The 16,966-nt window shown below is 42.1% G+C and overlaps 1 protein-coding gene across 1 annotated transcript in view; it reads left to right on the top strand.

Moving 5' to 3' along the window:
- ROR1 (receptor tyrosine kinase-like orphan receptor 1) overlaps positions 1 to 16,376 on the top strand; it is a 55,078-nt gene extending 38,702 nt beyond the window's left edge. The window contains exons 4-8 of the mRNA XM_010582287.1: positions 2,370 to 2,497; positions 3,696 to 4,013; positions 4,914 to 5,159; positions 9,478 to 9,689; positions 13,656 to 16,376. Coding sequence (XP_010580589.1) covers positions 2,370 to 2,497; positions 3,696 to 4,013; positions 4,914 to 5,159; positions 9,478 to 9,689; positions 13,656 to 15,080 — 2,329 coding nt within the window. The 3' untranslated portion in view covers positions 15,081 to 16,376. The remainder of the gene's footprint in view (positions 1 to 2,369; positions 2,498 to 3,695; positions 4,014 to 4,913; positions 5,160 to 9,477; positions 9,690 to 13,655) is intronic.
- Positions 16,377 to 16,966: the final 590 nt, after the last annotated feature.

Below are 16,966 nucleotides of genomic sequence, written 5' to 3'. Positions count from 1 at the left end.
CCTGGTTTTGTCTTCTCTATCTAGTTGTGCGCTTAAATTGCAATGTCTGATCGCCTTCAAGAGCAGTTGCTGTTAGGTGTAGTCCCTGAGTTAAATTGCATAATAAATTATAATAAATAATAAATGAATAATGAATTATATGCTATTGGGGGATTTATTGATTAGAGGATGGAGAATTGACCTCCAGAGCCTGCAGTAGCTATTGTGGTTTTTTGGCTCAGGTTCCAGCTGTTTTGTCTTCTCTTCAAGAGCCAAGAGAGTGAAAATGTTTTCGCCAGAGCTGACTCCGTGCAGAAACACATGGATGTGGTTGTGTGTCTCTGTTTACATCTCAGGCTATCTTTGTTGGCTCAATACTATCTGTTATCTGACGTATCTCAGCCTACCAAAGCTCTAGTTAATGGAGAGTTTAATTGGCAGTTTAAAGGTTGTGCTTTTGCAATCCAGTTTCCAAGGTACTTGGGAACATCTTGGGACCATCATCCAATGAAGCTTGGCCCCCTTCCCGTTGATTTCTCAATTGATGCGAGATGTCTGTGGAAGGAGGTTTCCATCTCTACCATCCCTCTTTCCCACCCCCCTGTCTTCACAGTCATAAATTACTGCAGTTAATTCATGGTGTCTAGCTTCTCCCTGTGAACTGGAAAACAACGCTGCGTGAATCCTGGTATGGTGCTCTGGAGCTGGTAGCTGAGGAGTGCCGGGAGATGTTTGGGGTGTCCTGGAAGGCAATCCTAGCACTTCTTCCAGCTAATCCCATTAGCTCGCCCTGGCCGCTGTGACAGGGCGCTGGGGAGCCGGGCTGCAGGCTGGCCGCCTGCTCTAAGCCATGCACACAATGAATGGGTGACTTCAAAGAGGCTAAATGTAATTTGCATTTCCAAGCTCTCACAGCCAAGGTCTTCAGGAGGGGATGAAAGTGTCTTTTGTTAAACTTAATGGCAGGGTTGATTAAAAAAGCTGTGATTTTTCCCTATTAAGGCATAGTCTGATTCTACCGTTAGACTTTCAGCATCTGGGGGAGGATGAATTCTGAAAAAAAAAAAAAAAAAGCACACAAAGAAAGTAACGTGTCGCCTACCCAGCTGTGATCATACTTAGGGATATTCCAATATCATTTTTCCTAATTTGAGAGCCATATAGTAGCTGCCTCGGGTGGGTGCCGGCATGAATAACAAAGAATTTATCAGCAAATTTTCATTAGGCATGTCCCTTTGCCGGGGCCTCAGCAGAGCTGAGGTGTCCGTCTTTCCAGAAAATGGGTCCCAAATATCTCCAACTGGATTCTCAAAGCAAGAAAGTAAAAGGGCTGATTCATGCAGTTAAGTGCATGTTTCAGTGATCATGTATGCAAACTCCTCCTCAAAACATCCATAAAACTATCTGTTGTGTGCCAGCACGTAGCTGTTGATTATCTGTTCAAAATAAGCAGTGACTGGTCTGCTCTTCAGAGGTTTAGTAATTTCCTTTCTCTGCTTTGTTTGAAGAATATTGGCAAATAATTTCACATCTGGATTTATGTATTAAATGTCTCCTATATTGCATAAAACAAAGCACCTAATGAAAGAAATCTGTCTATTTAACTCCTGTCTTAGCTTTGGTTCTGTTTTAGCAATAACTGTTACCACACTCAGGAAGACTGAAGAAACATTTCCTATTTCAAGGGTATCAGTGATGGGAGGGGTTTGATTTTCTATATACACTTTAAATTCTGTCTCTGCTAGCATGACTCTTCATCCTACGTTTATCAATATTAAGTACAAGTTTGGTTCAAAAATAGAAAATGGCACGTTAGCTGATTTAAATAAACATAAATCTTTTTCTTCAGGCAATTTATTACAAATTCTGTTGTAATCAAGGCTGGGTATATTCCTGAGTATAGCCTTCCCCCTCATACAAAAAGCATTCATTTCATACAGTGTCAGCGCATATCCTGGCTAACCTGAAATGCCGCTACCTGTTTTTACCAGGCAGCTGGAGTCTTTTTAAAAAACGAAATAGTCAATATCTTGTTGAGTATAAGGATATATTCACTTTGGGCTCGTTTGTGAGATGCTGAAAACTACCTGCAGCAGTGTGGGAATCCTTTAAGGTTAAAATCATCCAGGGCACAAAGCCTGTGCCGTGCCCCCTGCACTACCTAAAGACCATATAATCCCTTATCACAGGCTGTTAATAGAGGGGAAGGCGGCATGTGGGCTCCTGCGCTGGGTGAGCGTCACCCAGAACGAATCGCAGAGTGCAAGACAAACACAGTAAGCCCCTCGCATCTGCCTCTAATAATACAAGTGCCAGCTCCCTGTAGTGACATTTTGTTGCAAAGTCGCATGTGAAACGTTTCACCCTTTTGTGTTTATGATTGATTTCAGTGACGAGTATGAAGAGGACGGTTTTTGCCAGCCCTACAGGGGGATTGCTTGTGCACGATTTATTGGAAATCGAACCATTTATATGGAGTCTTTGCATATGCAAGGTGAAATAGAAAATCAGATTACAGGTGGGTAAAAAATGTACCTGCTTCTTCCCCATGAAGCGGTCTTTTCCCAAAAAGCTGCTAGTGTTTTATAAACTGCAGTACTATTTTTATTTGCTCTTCATCCTCTCTTGCTGTGAGATTCCCACCACAAAGTTCACCCGGGACTCCTGCGTTGTGCAGTGTCAGTGGAGGGAGTCGTCTGAAGAGTGACAATCTGAGAAGCCTTCATGTCTCTGGTCATCCAGCTCCCCCAAAAGAAACTAAAAAAATTATTCTCCAAGGAGAAGAGGTTGTGTATTTACAGCTTCTTGGAGTCTCATAGCCAGGCTACCTTGTGCTGCTGTTACCCAAGCAGATTTTAACAGCAAAGGGAGACCAGACTTAGTTGGTGTTTATGTGGTTGAGATCATTTAGGTGCTAGAAGAGGCTGCATAAGTAATCTAGCAGGTAGTGTTTTTCCTTTAGATTTAGTAAAGAACGAGTTTTCATTGTTTTTGTGGGAGATGCTGCGCTGATGGGGGTGCTGAATTCAAACTGAGGCCTCATAGATATCATGATACTTCTCTATTTTTTTATATAAATTAACCTTGGCCAGATCCTAACTATGGTAATCATCTTCTCTATATTCAGATTTTCTCTTGCTGTCAGAATATTCCAAATTTCTCTTCCCCCTAGAGTGTTCTTCCTTCGTTTTGTAAACGCTGTCAGCATTGTGAAAAAGACTTTTGCATTGCTCACAGGAAAGGCCAATGGTTTCTATACAGCCAACAGTTCATAGTCTTATGCCATTTTGTTTGAAAAGTCATTTGGAATATTATGAAAGCAGGCATCTTCCATGAAGGTACTGGTACTGTAATCCTGCATCCTGCAGGGACTTTCGTTTTTACCTGTTGGTTAAAAGGCATCCAAATATTATATGACTTTGCAAGCCATTATAAATTATTTGGGGAAAAAAAAAAGTATAATTAGGTTTGGGGTTTTGGTAACATACTTAACATTAATCCTGTGTTGAAATCAGATGTACGTTCTCTGTCAGCGAAATCAGCATTGTTAATAACTTCCAATGTAATTAGTGCTCCGTATTTCTGGAAGGCCCATTCATCACCTGAACATCTGAAAATAATAGTCACAATGGGAAGTGAGGGTTATACTGGGAAGGCAAGAGCACAGGAATAAAATTCCCACTGGGTTAAGTAAAATCCTTTTGTATATTTTACAGCTGCCTTCACCATGATTGGCACTTCCAGCCATTTGTCGGATAAATGCTCCCAGTTTGCTATTCCTTCGCTGTGCCATTACGCCTTCCCCTACTGCGATGAGACTTCGTCAGCTCCCAAGCCACGAGACTTGTGCCGCGATGAATGTGAAATTCTGGAAAACGTCCTGTGTCAGACAGAGTATATTTTTGCAAGATCTAATCCCATGATTCTGATGAGATTAAAGCTGCCTAACTGCGAAGATCTTCCCCAGCCAGATAGCCCCGAAGCTGTCAATTGTATCCGGATTGGGATTCCAATGGCAGATCCCATAAATAAAAGTAAGTGAAAATGGTCTGTGCCTCCGTGCAAAAAATACCGCTGTGAAAAGGTTGGCTGTACGGGCTTGTGCATCAGAGTTGGAGCTAGTGCTGGTCTTTGAAAGCTTGCAGATGCCGTGCTCTCGAATTACCCCACTCCCGCACTTCTCCCCTAGCTAGTCCAGAGTGGGTAGAAATTCAGAAATATTTTTTCAGTTATTTCTTCAGCTGCCTCTGGGTTCACACTAAATGCTGTTTATTGGCTTCAGATCTTTACTAATTAATATGAACTACGAAACAATGACGGTGTAAGCATTCAAACACTGGGGAACATCAGTAGCTTCAGCCTCCCTGTCCTCCTGCAGCAGCCCAATGTGCTCCAGCGAGACCACGGGTGTAGTATAGGGTGCTTATCAGGAGGAACATTCGTAGGGGCCGGGGCCGGGGCTGACCCTGCCTAATACAGCCTAATTTCAGGCATCGGCTGAGCTCACTCTTTGAACACGCTGGGCTGCAGCCTGTTCACAACCCTTATACATCTGAATAGTCAAATATAAAACGTGGCTCCCACAAATTCTCCACCTTCATATGAAAATAATGGCTGCAATTCAGGTTCCCACTGTAGTTTTTACTTCTTTTGTGTATCTTATATTAAAAACGCTTGGCATAAGCTGTTTTCATTACAGAAGCATAAGCTTTAAATCCTCCCAGGAATGTGAATGCAAAGCAGGCCCTGCGTTACAGCCGCAGCAAATTGGGAGCCCGTGCTCCCAAACTGGGTTTCCCGGCCCCGGGCCAGCAGCAGCGCGCCAGGGCTGGGGGATGCCGGCAGCTCGCCGCCCCCGGGTGCTGCGGCCATCCGTCTTGCCGCCACCAACTATTGCTTCGGATTATTTTTTTTTTTAATTTTTTTTTTTTCAGATCACAAATGCTACAACAGCACAGGAGTAGATTACCGGGGGACGGTGAGCGTGACCAGGTCGGGGCGGCAGTGCCAGCCGTGGAACTCGCAGTACCCCCACACCCACACCTTCACCGCCATCAGGTACCCCGAGCTCAACGGGGGTCACTCCTACTGCCGCAACCCGGGGAACCAGAAGGACGCCCCGTGGTGCTTCACCTTAGATGAGAACTTTAAGTCTGAGCTTTGCGACGTCCCGGCATGTGGTAATTACTGACCTTTTTTCTGTTTCTTTTTGGAACAAAAAGGGGAACCGTTTTGGCACATCCATACAGCTGTCCTGCAAAACGGGAGCTGTGCGCAAAGTGTCTTTTTTGAATCCCTGAAAAGAGAGCTGTAGGAAAGGCTAACTACAGCATTTGTAGCTAAAGCCACAACATCCCCGCTCCAAGGAGACACTCGAGCACTTACCACCCATGCAGCTGGCAAAGTAGCGGCATGAAAATATTTTAGTAGGGAATACCTGAGCACTCGCCAAAAGGTGATGAAGCAGCAGCGCGTTGCCAGCCCGAGCGTCCTGGGCTTTCCAGGTAGCCATTACGATCAATACAATTCTGTAGTCCAAATTAAATTGGATCACAGAAGTGGTACTGTTGACGCTGATCCACAAAGTGGTTATAAAACATTCTCCATTTTGCTTGGTTTATTAATAGCCATTTTAATAAAGGCAAACCTCGCTTAACAGAGCTCAGGCCTTGTTTAAAAATTAGAGATGATCTTGCCAGATCCTCTTAGCTGTATTTTAGGTTTCTGTTTACAGAAGTGCTCTGGCTGCATTTTGGTCTTGCAAAATGAACAAAAATGGAGATTCAGCTGTCATTTTATTCTGCTTTTCTGAGACCCGGGGGAAGTGGATGGAAGACCTGAACAAATGGTTCCTAATTGTTTTATCTGCATTTAGAAATAACAATATTGATAGCGTGCCAAGAAAAAAATAGCGCTATTTGCATGGACATGCCAGAAATGCACCCAGAAATGTTCTGGAAATTCACGGTACAAAGTTTCACACAAAATTTTATGTTGCCTACAAGTTGTCACAGTAACATTACCTTTCCCCTTGGAAAGGAGATACCTTTTGATGTTACTGTTCGATAGCCAGAACCAAATTAAATTATTTCTGGTTATGGTTATGAACATTCCTGCAGTGAGACATGTTCTGAGCCTGCTCCAAAGTCTTTTTCAATTAATGGAAAGATGGGAATCGATGCCAAAATGGGATCTAAATTATGTTCTTACTGAAAGAGTAGATCAGGGGAAAAGCAGACAGTCTGGGCTATATCATGTGCATCTCAAACTTCTCTAACATTCATATATGCTTCTTAGAGTTCTGTATCTCTTTTGCTATTATTTCAGTGCATTTAACTTCAGTTATTTTGCTTGTTAATTAGGCGCAGTGGTAGACTGTCTACGCAAGAATAGGTCAGTCTGTATAAACGGTCCTGAAGATCTTTTTCAGTCCTTCAGTACAAAAATCTGGATCTAAGCAGCAGTCAGCAGGACTCCCCTTAGCATACCGTTGGCTCTTAGCTCTCCACCCCGGGAGCGGACGCGTGGGCGAGGAGACGTAGCTCAGCCCCAGGGGGTTTGGGCAGCTCGGTTTGGGCAAGCTCAGGGGTCTCTGCGTGTCCACCGCCAGCGATGCCGTTGAGCTTTCTGTATTCCACTGCGCTGCCACCGTACGACCTTTGAGCTGTGTGCATTTTGTGTTTTCCACAACTTCTGGATAATTGGGTAATTAAGAGTTGGTGGGGGGGCTGCTTGCCAGTCCCCCTCTAGATGGGCTCTGAGATCCCAGGACTGGCTCAGTCTTTTGATCTGAAATAGCTGAAAGCAGGATGCTTTTGGACGTGTTGCAAAAGTCTCTGATTTGAACTTTTTGCTAGATAATAAATGAGATAGGCTGGCTGGCTTGAAGAATTCCTGACAAGGGTTTTAATTACCTCTTACCACTGCCTTAAATGGTACTCACTGTACAGCTGGGTTATATGGCATTATTATTCTAAATACAGACAAATAGAGCTCTATCAGGTGAGTAGTAATTTAGTTGTTAAATGCTAATCTGCTTATTAAAACCAAAATACCACGTGGGACTTGCATTCTGCTGGTTTTGCACTGGCTGAAAGAGTCATTTCAGGCACATTTTAATAAGTATTGTGCATTCTGCCTCACCAGGACATGCCTAGATGGGAAATGGATTTAATTAGGGTGGCTCCCAAGAAACCTATTAACCTAATGAGGCTTCACAGCAGGGGCTGCTACTTAATAAGAATAATAATTCCCTTTGACTGGAATAGCTCAGGTGATGAACTAGTGGCCAGGTCTCCGTCTGCCTCGTGCTGATGCTTTCTTTTTCTTTCTTCAACTGTATCTTTCAGTTGTCTCACAAGCTGCATAGATTCGTTTCATAAAAGTTTGTCAACCTGAATATATGAAGATATGAAACATGGAGTAATTCAAGCATGAGACTTAGCAAAGACAAATGTAAGAAGGTTTTGAGGGAGAGGGGAAAGGCACTGATTGCGTGTCCGTGCTAGAGGGCAGCAGCTCACGAAGGAAACCCACAGTGGGTTCGCGCTGTAGAGCTGGATGTTCACTGAAGGCAGGGTGAGAGCACACACCGCCCTTCTGTTGGGCGGGCACGGGGAGACTGTAATGGGGACGGTGCTTTGGTGCTCTCTTGTTTCCCAAAGGCCGTAGAGATATTTGGACTCTCTCTCCTCTCAATTAAAAACCATATGGCACAACTTAATCTAAAAAGAATGGTCAAAAAGGAGCGTGGGGGGGGAGCAGAAGGACAGCGCGAGCCTGTAAGAGGAGAGGGGTTATGCAAAGTGACATCCAGAACCATTTGAACTTTGCCTCTGTCACAATTTGAGTCAAACCCAAGCCTCAGATCAAGTTCATGTTTAATTAAGCGCATAAAAGATATCTGTGTGGGCTGCTAAGCACTTCTAAAAATCCAGCCTGGAAAACAGAGACAAACAAACTGAAATGACCCTGTAGGAGTAATAAAACATTCCCCATTCTGCCAGAATCCACTAAGCCTGATGCTGCCGCAGATATTCACCATCTCCCTCGGAAACAACCAGGCTACGGCCACCGATCTTGCAGCTCAAGGTGATCCTCAAAGTTCCCGGGGTACCCCATAGTTAGTGTGTTAATCCGTGCGTAATTATACCCTAAATTTTGTGAATGCTCCTGGAAATACCAGAGCAAAGCAGGCTTCAGCGTCCCTGTGCTCAGAGCGGTCCGGCTGGAAGGCACGTCCTTGTCAACGCAAGCGGGTGCTGCGTGAACGCGAGGACGTGAGCTCCTTCCAAAGCCTCCCTCTCCTCTCCCTCTGCACCTTTCCTCTAAGCAACGTGCCCTGTGAAACCAGAGCCAGCTGGAGGGAGGTGAGTGTCTGATGGCCCCGCTATGCCTTGCTGGGCAGTGGTAGAAGAGGGTTTCGTGTTTCTAAAATTAATCACTCGCTGCCTGGCTGTGAAGAGCTGCGTGCTGAGGGGGCAAATATTGCGGCTAGCATGCATACTATTTTAAATAAACCAGCCTCCCAACCTCTTCCGGATCCTTCCTTTTTTATCCATGCTCTAGCTTTCCTTTCAACTATCATTGCTGTGTCCTTTGTGCCAGCATTTGCCACCCTGCTCAGATGATGCACTATTAGTATATAGTTGGTAGAGGGGTGGGTTTTCCCATTAGCCCGTTAATCCTATTAAGACCAAGTCCTTAGTATGTAAGATTTTTTTTTTTAAGATTATGCTGCAGCTTTTGTCTGTGTTCAGACTTTTTGAACCCCTTTCCTGACTTCCTGGGGTAAAAACCAGGACTGTTCTCTCTCTTTCTTGCCATTTCCATGCATCTCCTCCCATCTCCCAGGTGTTCTCCATTTCTTCAGCTCTAGAGTCCCTAATCCTCCTGCTCCTGCACCTAAAACTAACAAGAAAATGAGTTTGCAGTTGCACATATTGTTTGTTCCAGTGCCCTGGGTGGCCACACAAGTGCTTTGGCCAGTGCTAGGAGATGTTGAGAACAGGAGGCTGGAAATAAATAGGGGGATACAACTATCCTTAAAGCTCCCCACATTTTTGTTGGATTAAGGAAACTATGGCACCAAAACCTAATACACATATTAAAATAAGGAGTCCCTAATTCCACCAGAGCCTTTCTTCCATAAGCTATTTTAGAAATTAACTTTTCTGTGGACCTGTATTGGACCATTACTTCATTTCACCCCAAGCAATAGCTACCTCACAGTAATCAGCTATTTTATGACCATAAGTAGGTTTGAATTGACATGCTGCAGGGAAATTGTTCCTGGCCATTTTGTGTTCTTACAGAAATGTTACTCAACAAAATTAATTGCTCTGTTAATATTAAGGAAATAAAACAGCATTCAAGGTGGATTGCAGTAGTATTACCTGGATGTTTTATTCTTCTTAACACTTCTAGTTGACCCAGGGATATACTTGACTCTGTGCGATACTTCATTCATTGTTTTGGGTTCTTTTTTCTCTGAACCAGATTATAAGGATTCCAAGGAAAAGAATAAAATGGAAATCCTGTATATCCTGGTGCCGAGTGTTACTATTCCCCTGGCCATAGCCTTACTCTTCTTCTTCATCTGCATCTGCCGCAACAATCAGAAGTCATCCTCCCCCCCTGTTCAAAGACAGCCTAAACACGTAAGAGGTCAAAATGTGGAGATGTCAATGCTCAACGCCTATAAACCAAAGGTAATCTCTCATTTCTGCTTCGACATTTGCTGTCTGTAAAGGCAGGGAATTAAATGCTTTGATCAACTCAGCGCTGAAACATTAAGCTGATTTCCAACTTGCAGTTTCTGCTGGTGCCTTTAGCTGTAATTTTTGTAACGACTTTTCTCGACGGCAGCGTAGCAAGTGTGCTGGACCAGTGGAGGCAATTGTCCATGTATCTGGATAAATAGGAGCTGGAGGTTTTTTGTAATAAAGCAAGCGACCCGGTACTGAAGCATCTCTAAATTGCCTCATTTAAGTTAGAAAGTAGTGCAGATAAAGATGAGATTCAGCATTTTCTTGAGAGTTTTTTCGTGGGTCTGCTGTAGTCATATGTCATCTTTCTCTTAGCTGAAATCACTTTGGAAAGATTTGTTCCTTGTTTTTTCAGGCTTACCCATTCTCTCAGTTAAAAAGAGAAATTAGCAAAACAGAGCCTCAAAAATCTGCCTGCAGTTCTGGCCAGCACAGCTCATGCATAGCAACTCTTGTTGCTGGTAATGTTTTGCTTCACTGTAGTCCCAGGTTCATGAAGCATTTTTAAAAATCATTTCAGATTTCAAGGTGATTAACCTTGAGCTCCTTGTTTATTGGCAGGGCAGCCGATTTGCGAACCTGTATGGATCACCCATTTCAGGGCTGTAACTGCCTTCTGCCACCTACAGGCAGAATAATGCCCTGGAAAGAGTATTTGCCTTGTTTTTCACGCCATGCCAATTCTCTTCAACAACTCGATGGAGATTGTTCTTTTGAAGCATTTCAGAGTGAAAATCAGTAGCTACAAGTAATTAGAATAGAACCTGTGTCGGCTGTAGTATCTGAAGCAGTCAAGCATGCCTTTGAGTAAGCTGTTATTTTTGTTAGAAAATGACATAGCAAAATGAATCCAAATTCTGATTTTATTGAGTTTCAGCAGTATGAACTCTAACCTTCAAATATCGCTGCTGTAGCTGTTCTTTCAGCAGAGCTGCTCACTCAGCATCAGGAAATGTTACACTTGTATTTCAGGAGCTGTGTTCTTCATCTCTGAATAAATTCTGGAGTAGTTTTCGTCTCAAGTTCGGTAAAGCAGCTATGGGATACCGCTGTTGCTTGCTCTTAAATGTCAAGTTTATAGAATTAGGTTATAACGAGTTCATTGTGGCAGCCTAGGGACAGTTACTTATGTAGCTGTGTTCCGTGAGATAGGGGTAGTACGCTACAAGGGGCAGGGATGGATGGAGCTGTGCCACCCAGGCACTACTTGCTCTTTTGGGGGTGCTGCCCCGTGTGTCTGTGGAGCCGCAGCCTCAGGGTGGCAGGGATGGACACGGAAAGTTGTTGCAGAGGAAAATTCCAGCTCACCACCAGCTCACAGAAAGAGTAGGAGAGTCTTTTTAAGTCAGCGATAAAAGTAAACCCACTGTGCAGCTGTGCTGGAAAATGCAGTGCTGCTTTTGCCCATTAGTAATACAAACTGCATACAGAGATGTTTTTACACGGCGTAATGCTAACACTAGGATTCCTGTTTTAAATAGTGTTGCAGGCACTGGGTGCTGCTGTCATGGTGCCAGCAGGACTGTTGTGCGGGGTATCTGTTCGGGGTGGTCAGACAGAGTCTGGTCTATTGTTATATTTTAACTCCCCAGTCCCCCCCACACTGGCCCAGTGAATTTATCTTGATTTTCCTTGAAAATTCTTAATTTCAGCTTTCGCGTACATCTTAGAGTAGCTGTATATCAAAATGTTGGTAATAGTACAAAAGCCACTTAATTAGGTAAGTGTCAAAACTACATCTTGCATCCAACCTCCGTGGAATAGTTTGGTAAATTTGGATTTGCTTCTTGGTCCCTGCCCTACTAGATCACTGGGGTACGATCCTGACTAAACTGAAGATAATGGGAATGTCAGCATCATTTTAATGAGGTCACCATTTCCACCTGGACTGCTGACGCACTGATGCCTTATGCACACAACATAGGAAAGCAACTTGCCCAGAAATGTTTGCAAATACAGACTGCTCTGTTTTCTTTTTATGTTCAAAGTATATGCTGCAAAAAGCTTTCCATCTTCTTTATGCTAATTCTCTGTTTTCCCACTGGGAGACCCAGCTCTCCCTGTCTCAAATGTTTTGATTGCCTTTCAAACAAAATTTTAAAAGAAAGGAAGTAGAATCCTATTTTTAAATACTGTATCCAGTATTAATGGCAACTTTGGGTAAAAACACGCTTAGGTTTCGAGCTCCAACTGAGGTAGATGTGTGTTTGCTCATACAAATAAAAAAGTTAGCATTTTGTCCAAAAGCCTGTTTCAGTTTTAAGGGATTTTAATTGCCTTCAAAAAATATAATAAACTAAGCTGGTCTTGTCGTTCACCTAATGGAAGGAGCCGATAAAGAGATAGAGGCGGTGGGCTTCACTCTTACTGCTCTCCCTTTGTACTCGGTTTACTTTGGCGTGCTGCCTCATATGTATTTTACACTTCTTTACATTTTGTACACCGATGTATGACAAATACTTGTCAAACACAAACTAAGCAGATTTATAACCGCTTAACTTGAAATGAGCCCTTCCTGCCAAAACTTTATGACTTCATTTTCTTTCATAGTTTTCCACTATGTTGGTTCAAACAGACGAACCCAGCCTCAGGTCAGACAGAGGTCATTTCACTTTCATTACTAAAATATAATTTACAATATGCCAGACCTAAACAAGTTTTAGCCTAAAGGATTTGTATAATATAAACCATCTGTTCCTCAACAATATAGCTAATTTCCTGCCATCACCATACAGTCTACTGGCTGCCTGCTTGAATGGCTTCATTATTATTATTATTATTATTATTATTATTATTATTATTATTATTATCATCATCATCATCATCATCATCATTATTACTGTTACTGTTACTGTTACTATTAATGCAGTATTTGTCTAAAAGTCATGTGGCCAATATGATTAGAATTCATTTATTCTAAAATGTCATTTTTAAATGATTTTTTTAAATGTCAGTTGTTTTCCTATCTTGCCACTGTAAAGCTGCCGTTATATTATTTCAGGAATGCAAATGCTAATGTATACAGTAATTTATGAAACATAGATCCCAAACTCATTTAGCCTTAAATTACTACCTATGGCTATACTGAGGAGCCTTAATGAGTGGGTTTGGGTGTAGGTGTTACATGTGGAAGTTAACGTCTGAAAATAATACAATTTTTTATGGCCTAAGAGTGAATATATGCACCCAGAATAACAGCAGGGTTTTAAAAAAGTTTGGCTTTCTTCTCGACCACTATCTCATTTTTCCAGCTGACTCTGTCCTGCACGTTTCAGGATTCAACATTCAGTCAAGCGTGAACAGAGGTAGTCTCTGCTGCACATTGAAGGGTTAATAGCAAAGTCGAGGAAGAATTGGCTACAAGGACATAGTTTTTAAAAAAAAGTTTTCTGCTAAAACTTTAGGCCCTGGCCCAGAAAACACTTCAGCATGTACTTACTTAAAGTATGTGAATTGCCTCAATTCCTGAAATTAGTCAGATTCAATTTTGAGTATATAAATGCCCAAGCCCAAGTATATAAATGCCTTTGCTGAAACGCTGTTGGTTCCAGCATATATTTAGATCTAATACTTACTACTTATCTGATCTTGTGTAGAGGGTAAAAAGTAATTCTAAATTAAGTTTTAGAGCAGGGCGCACAAAGATTAGATGGCACTCTGCCCCGGGCTTTGCCGGTGTTGGGATACTGGTGTCCCTCAGGCCGTATCTGGCCCGGGGTGGATGCCGTCGCACCAGTGCCCGCATCTCACAGGGCTGAGCAGGATCGTTGCCAAATGGGTATGTGGCCCAGGGAGTTCCTGTGTCGGTCTGCTTGGCTTTCAGACATCCTGTGCGAAAAGATTTTTTACTTAACAATATGTTTTCAGTCCTGTTTTTCTGACGTGTGTTTGCTGTCGTTTCTTTAACAGAGTAAGGCTAAGGAGTTGCCGCTGTCTGCTGTTCGTTTCATGGAAGAACTGGGTGAATGTGCTTTCGGCAAGATCTATAAGGGACATCTCTACCTTCCAGGCATGGATCACGCTCAGCTCGTTGCTATCAAGACACTAAAAGACTTTAACAACCCCCAGCAGTGGGCAGAGTTCCAGCAAGAAGCATCGCTCATGGCCGAGCTCCACCACCCTAACATCGTTTGCCTCTTAGGTGTTGTGACCCAGGAGCAACCTGTCTGCATGCTTTTCGAGTACATGAACCAAGGAGACCTGCATGAGTTTCTCATCATGCGATCGCCGCATTCGGATGTTGGGTGCAGCAGCGATGAGGATGGGACTGTAAAATCCAGCCTGGACCATGGGGATTTCCTGCATATTGCAGTCCAAATTGCAGCAGGGATGGAGTACTTATCAAGTCATTTTTTTGTCCATAAAGATCTCGCCGCTCGTAACATTTTAATTGGAGAACAACTTCACGTGAAAATTTCAGACCTTGGACTCTCGAGAGAAATCTACTCGGCAGATTATTACAGAGTTCAAAACAAGTCTCTCTTGCCAATTCGCTGGATGCCACCGGAGGCGATTATGTACGGCAAGTTCTCTTCCGATTCAGATATTTGGTCATTTGGAGTTGTTTTATGGGAAATATTCAGCTTTGGACTTCAACCGTATTATGGATTTAGTAATCAAGAAGTCATAGAGATGATCAGGAAAAGACAACTGCTGCCATGCTCTGAAGACTGTCCTCCCAGAATGTATAGCCTGATGACAGAGTGCTGGCACGATCTGCCATCCCGGAGGCCACGATTTAAAGAAATCCATGCCAGGCTGCGCTCATGGGAGGGTCTTTCAAGTCACACTAGTTCTACTACCCCCTCCGGTGGGAACGCCACCACTCAAACGACTTCCCTCAGCGCAAGTCCAGTTAGTAATCTCAGTAATCCTAGGTACCCTAACTACATGTTTCCAGCACAAGGTATACCACAAGGCCAAATCGCCGGGTTCATCGGACCACCAATACCTCAAAACCAGCGATACATCCCCATCAACGGGTACCCGATTCCACCAGGATACGCTGCTTTCCCAGCTGCCCACTATCAACCGCAAGGTCCGCCCAGGGTAATCCAGCACTGTCCTCCTCCAAAGAGTCGCTCTCCGAGCAGCGCCAGCGGGTCGACCAGCACAGGTCACGTCACTAGTTTGCCGTCTTCGGGATCCAACCAGGAAGCAAATATTCCTTTGCTATCTCATATGTCAATTCCTAGTCATCCAGGGGGAATTGGTATTACGGTTTTTGGAAATAAAACTCAAAAACCATACAAAATTGACTCAAAGCAGTCTTCCCTATTAGGAGACTCCAGCATCCATGGACCTAATGAATCTATGATTTCAGCTGAATTGTAAATAAGCGAGGCCTTTGTAAATATAACTATTTACAATACAAACTAGAAAGTCGTAGAAAAGATTTATATTCAAATATTTTATTAAAGATTCTTCTGGTTGTTTAACAGACATTGCAGCAAGTATCTTCTGTGAAGTTTAACTGCTTAACAGGATGGGCAGACTCAACCAGACAAAGATCGTTGTGGTATGAATACTCAGCTTTGTTAATGGACACATTGTTTCTTTTAAGTGCCACCGACAATTCAAAAAGGGGAAGGGGGGACTTTTTTTTTTTTTTTAAATAAAAACATCTTATCATACGCTTTTTCACAGCTTCTTAAACCTCTGATGTGGTTTAAATCACAGAAACTTTTTTATACTGAAAACATATTTTAATATTTGTCTCTTTTTTAGGAGATGCAAATATTCAGAGATCTACTGGGTGTGCAATTTCAGTTCCAATAGCTAGTTAAAATATTTGTAAATTTTGCAGTCAAGGATTATGTTTCAAATATGTGATCTGAGAGCTGAATAAATTACTTCAGGTAGGATTTTGGTCTTTCGTTAAGTTGGGAGTCTGAGTTCAGATTCAGACCAAAAAAAAAAGTCATTTATATGACAGCACAATAGCTTGAGTTTCCAACTTGCAGTCTACAAAAATCATCTGCTATTGGCTGCTAAAGATGGCTGGAGTTCTAAGAAATTGCCTTAAAGGAAATGAAATTAAAGTGTTTTAATTTCAGAACTTGAATCAGCTTATTCAAAGATAACATTTCATAATCTAGTAGTTAAAGCAGAAATTTTATATCCTTTTGTTGCTATGCAACTGTTTAATGGAAAAGCTCCAAACCACAATTTTATATATGACAATCAGTTTTCCCAGGAATATTTATTGTTTCAGATCAATGTGTAATTTCACTGACTATGACTCCAGTAACCCTGAAAAAAGGGGAACTCACATTCCATTAGGCAGCAAATCCATTGATAGCAATTTTGTCTGTCAATTCTAATAATGTGAACTAGGGTTAACTTTCACCTTAGAAATATGACATTTGTATAGTTACTAAAAAATTCATTCAGGTATAAGCAATCTAGATTATTCATTTGAAACCACTTTAATGAGTTACAAAAGTGCTGTGTACATTACAGTTTTTCACAGACTTTTTTGTACTGAATAGTATTTTTATTGTACACGGAACAAAAACAATCTTTTGCTCAGTTGACAGTGTTGTATAATATGACTTTATTTTTATCTTTTTGCACAAAAGTGTGATAATGTTTTGTACAGCAGAAGTGAAAATACATCTCTGCATTTTATATCTTGGTCTGTTTCTTTTTATTTTTAACCTGATGTAGATGTTCTTGAAATATATTATGGTGATATTCAGCCACTACCTTATACAAATATTTTTCTTTGTTTTCACTGCATGCGTTTAATCACTGTATTACTTGATGATTGATTTATTAATTATGGGCATTTCAATTAGGCAAGCATGAAAATGTAATGAAAAGGCTATTTTATAATTAAGATATGTGCATTTTTGTATTTCACATGCCAGAGATGATATTAAACACTGATTATTTTATGCTGCTGTTTATTAAAACATTGTTTTAACATAAACATAGCGGTATTTCCTCCGTTTGGTCTAAGATACTTGAAATGTTTCGTATTCGACAGAGAGCTAAAATCTGCTCACTCAGCTCAGGCAGGGCGTCTGCTGAAATGCTCACTTGAATGGGACACGTGAGTTTTGCAAATAATATTTGCGGACAGATTACTTAGGGGTAACATACGGAGGCTTAAAGGAGTATTTTGACTGTGCAAATATTTGCAGAGCACACAAGAGAAGCGGGATGGCGTAACTACCCTGTGAGAATGACGCAGTCTTTGCTGTGATCTCATCGGT

The sequence above is a fragment of the Haliaeetus leucocephalus genome, unplaced genomic scaffold (assembly GCF_000737465.1).
Source record: "Haliaeetus leucocephalus isolate CR32 unplaced genomic scaffold, Haliaeetus_leucocephalus-4.0 Scaffold848, whole genome shotgun sequence".
Classification (NCBI taxonomy): domain Eukaryota; kingdom Metazoa; phylum Chordata; class Aves; order Accipitriformes; family Accipitridae; genus Haliaeetus; species Haliaeetus leucocephalus.
The sequence above is the reverse complement of the archived record's forward strand: the minus strand, read 5'-3'. Positions and strand labels throughout refer to the sequence as shown.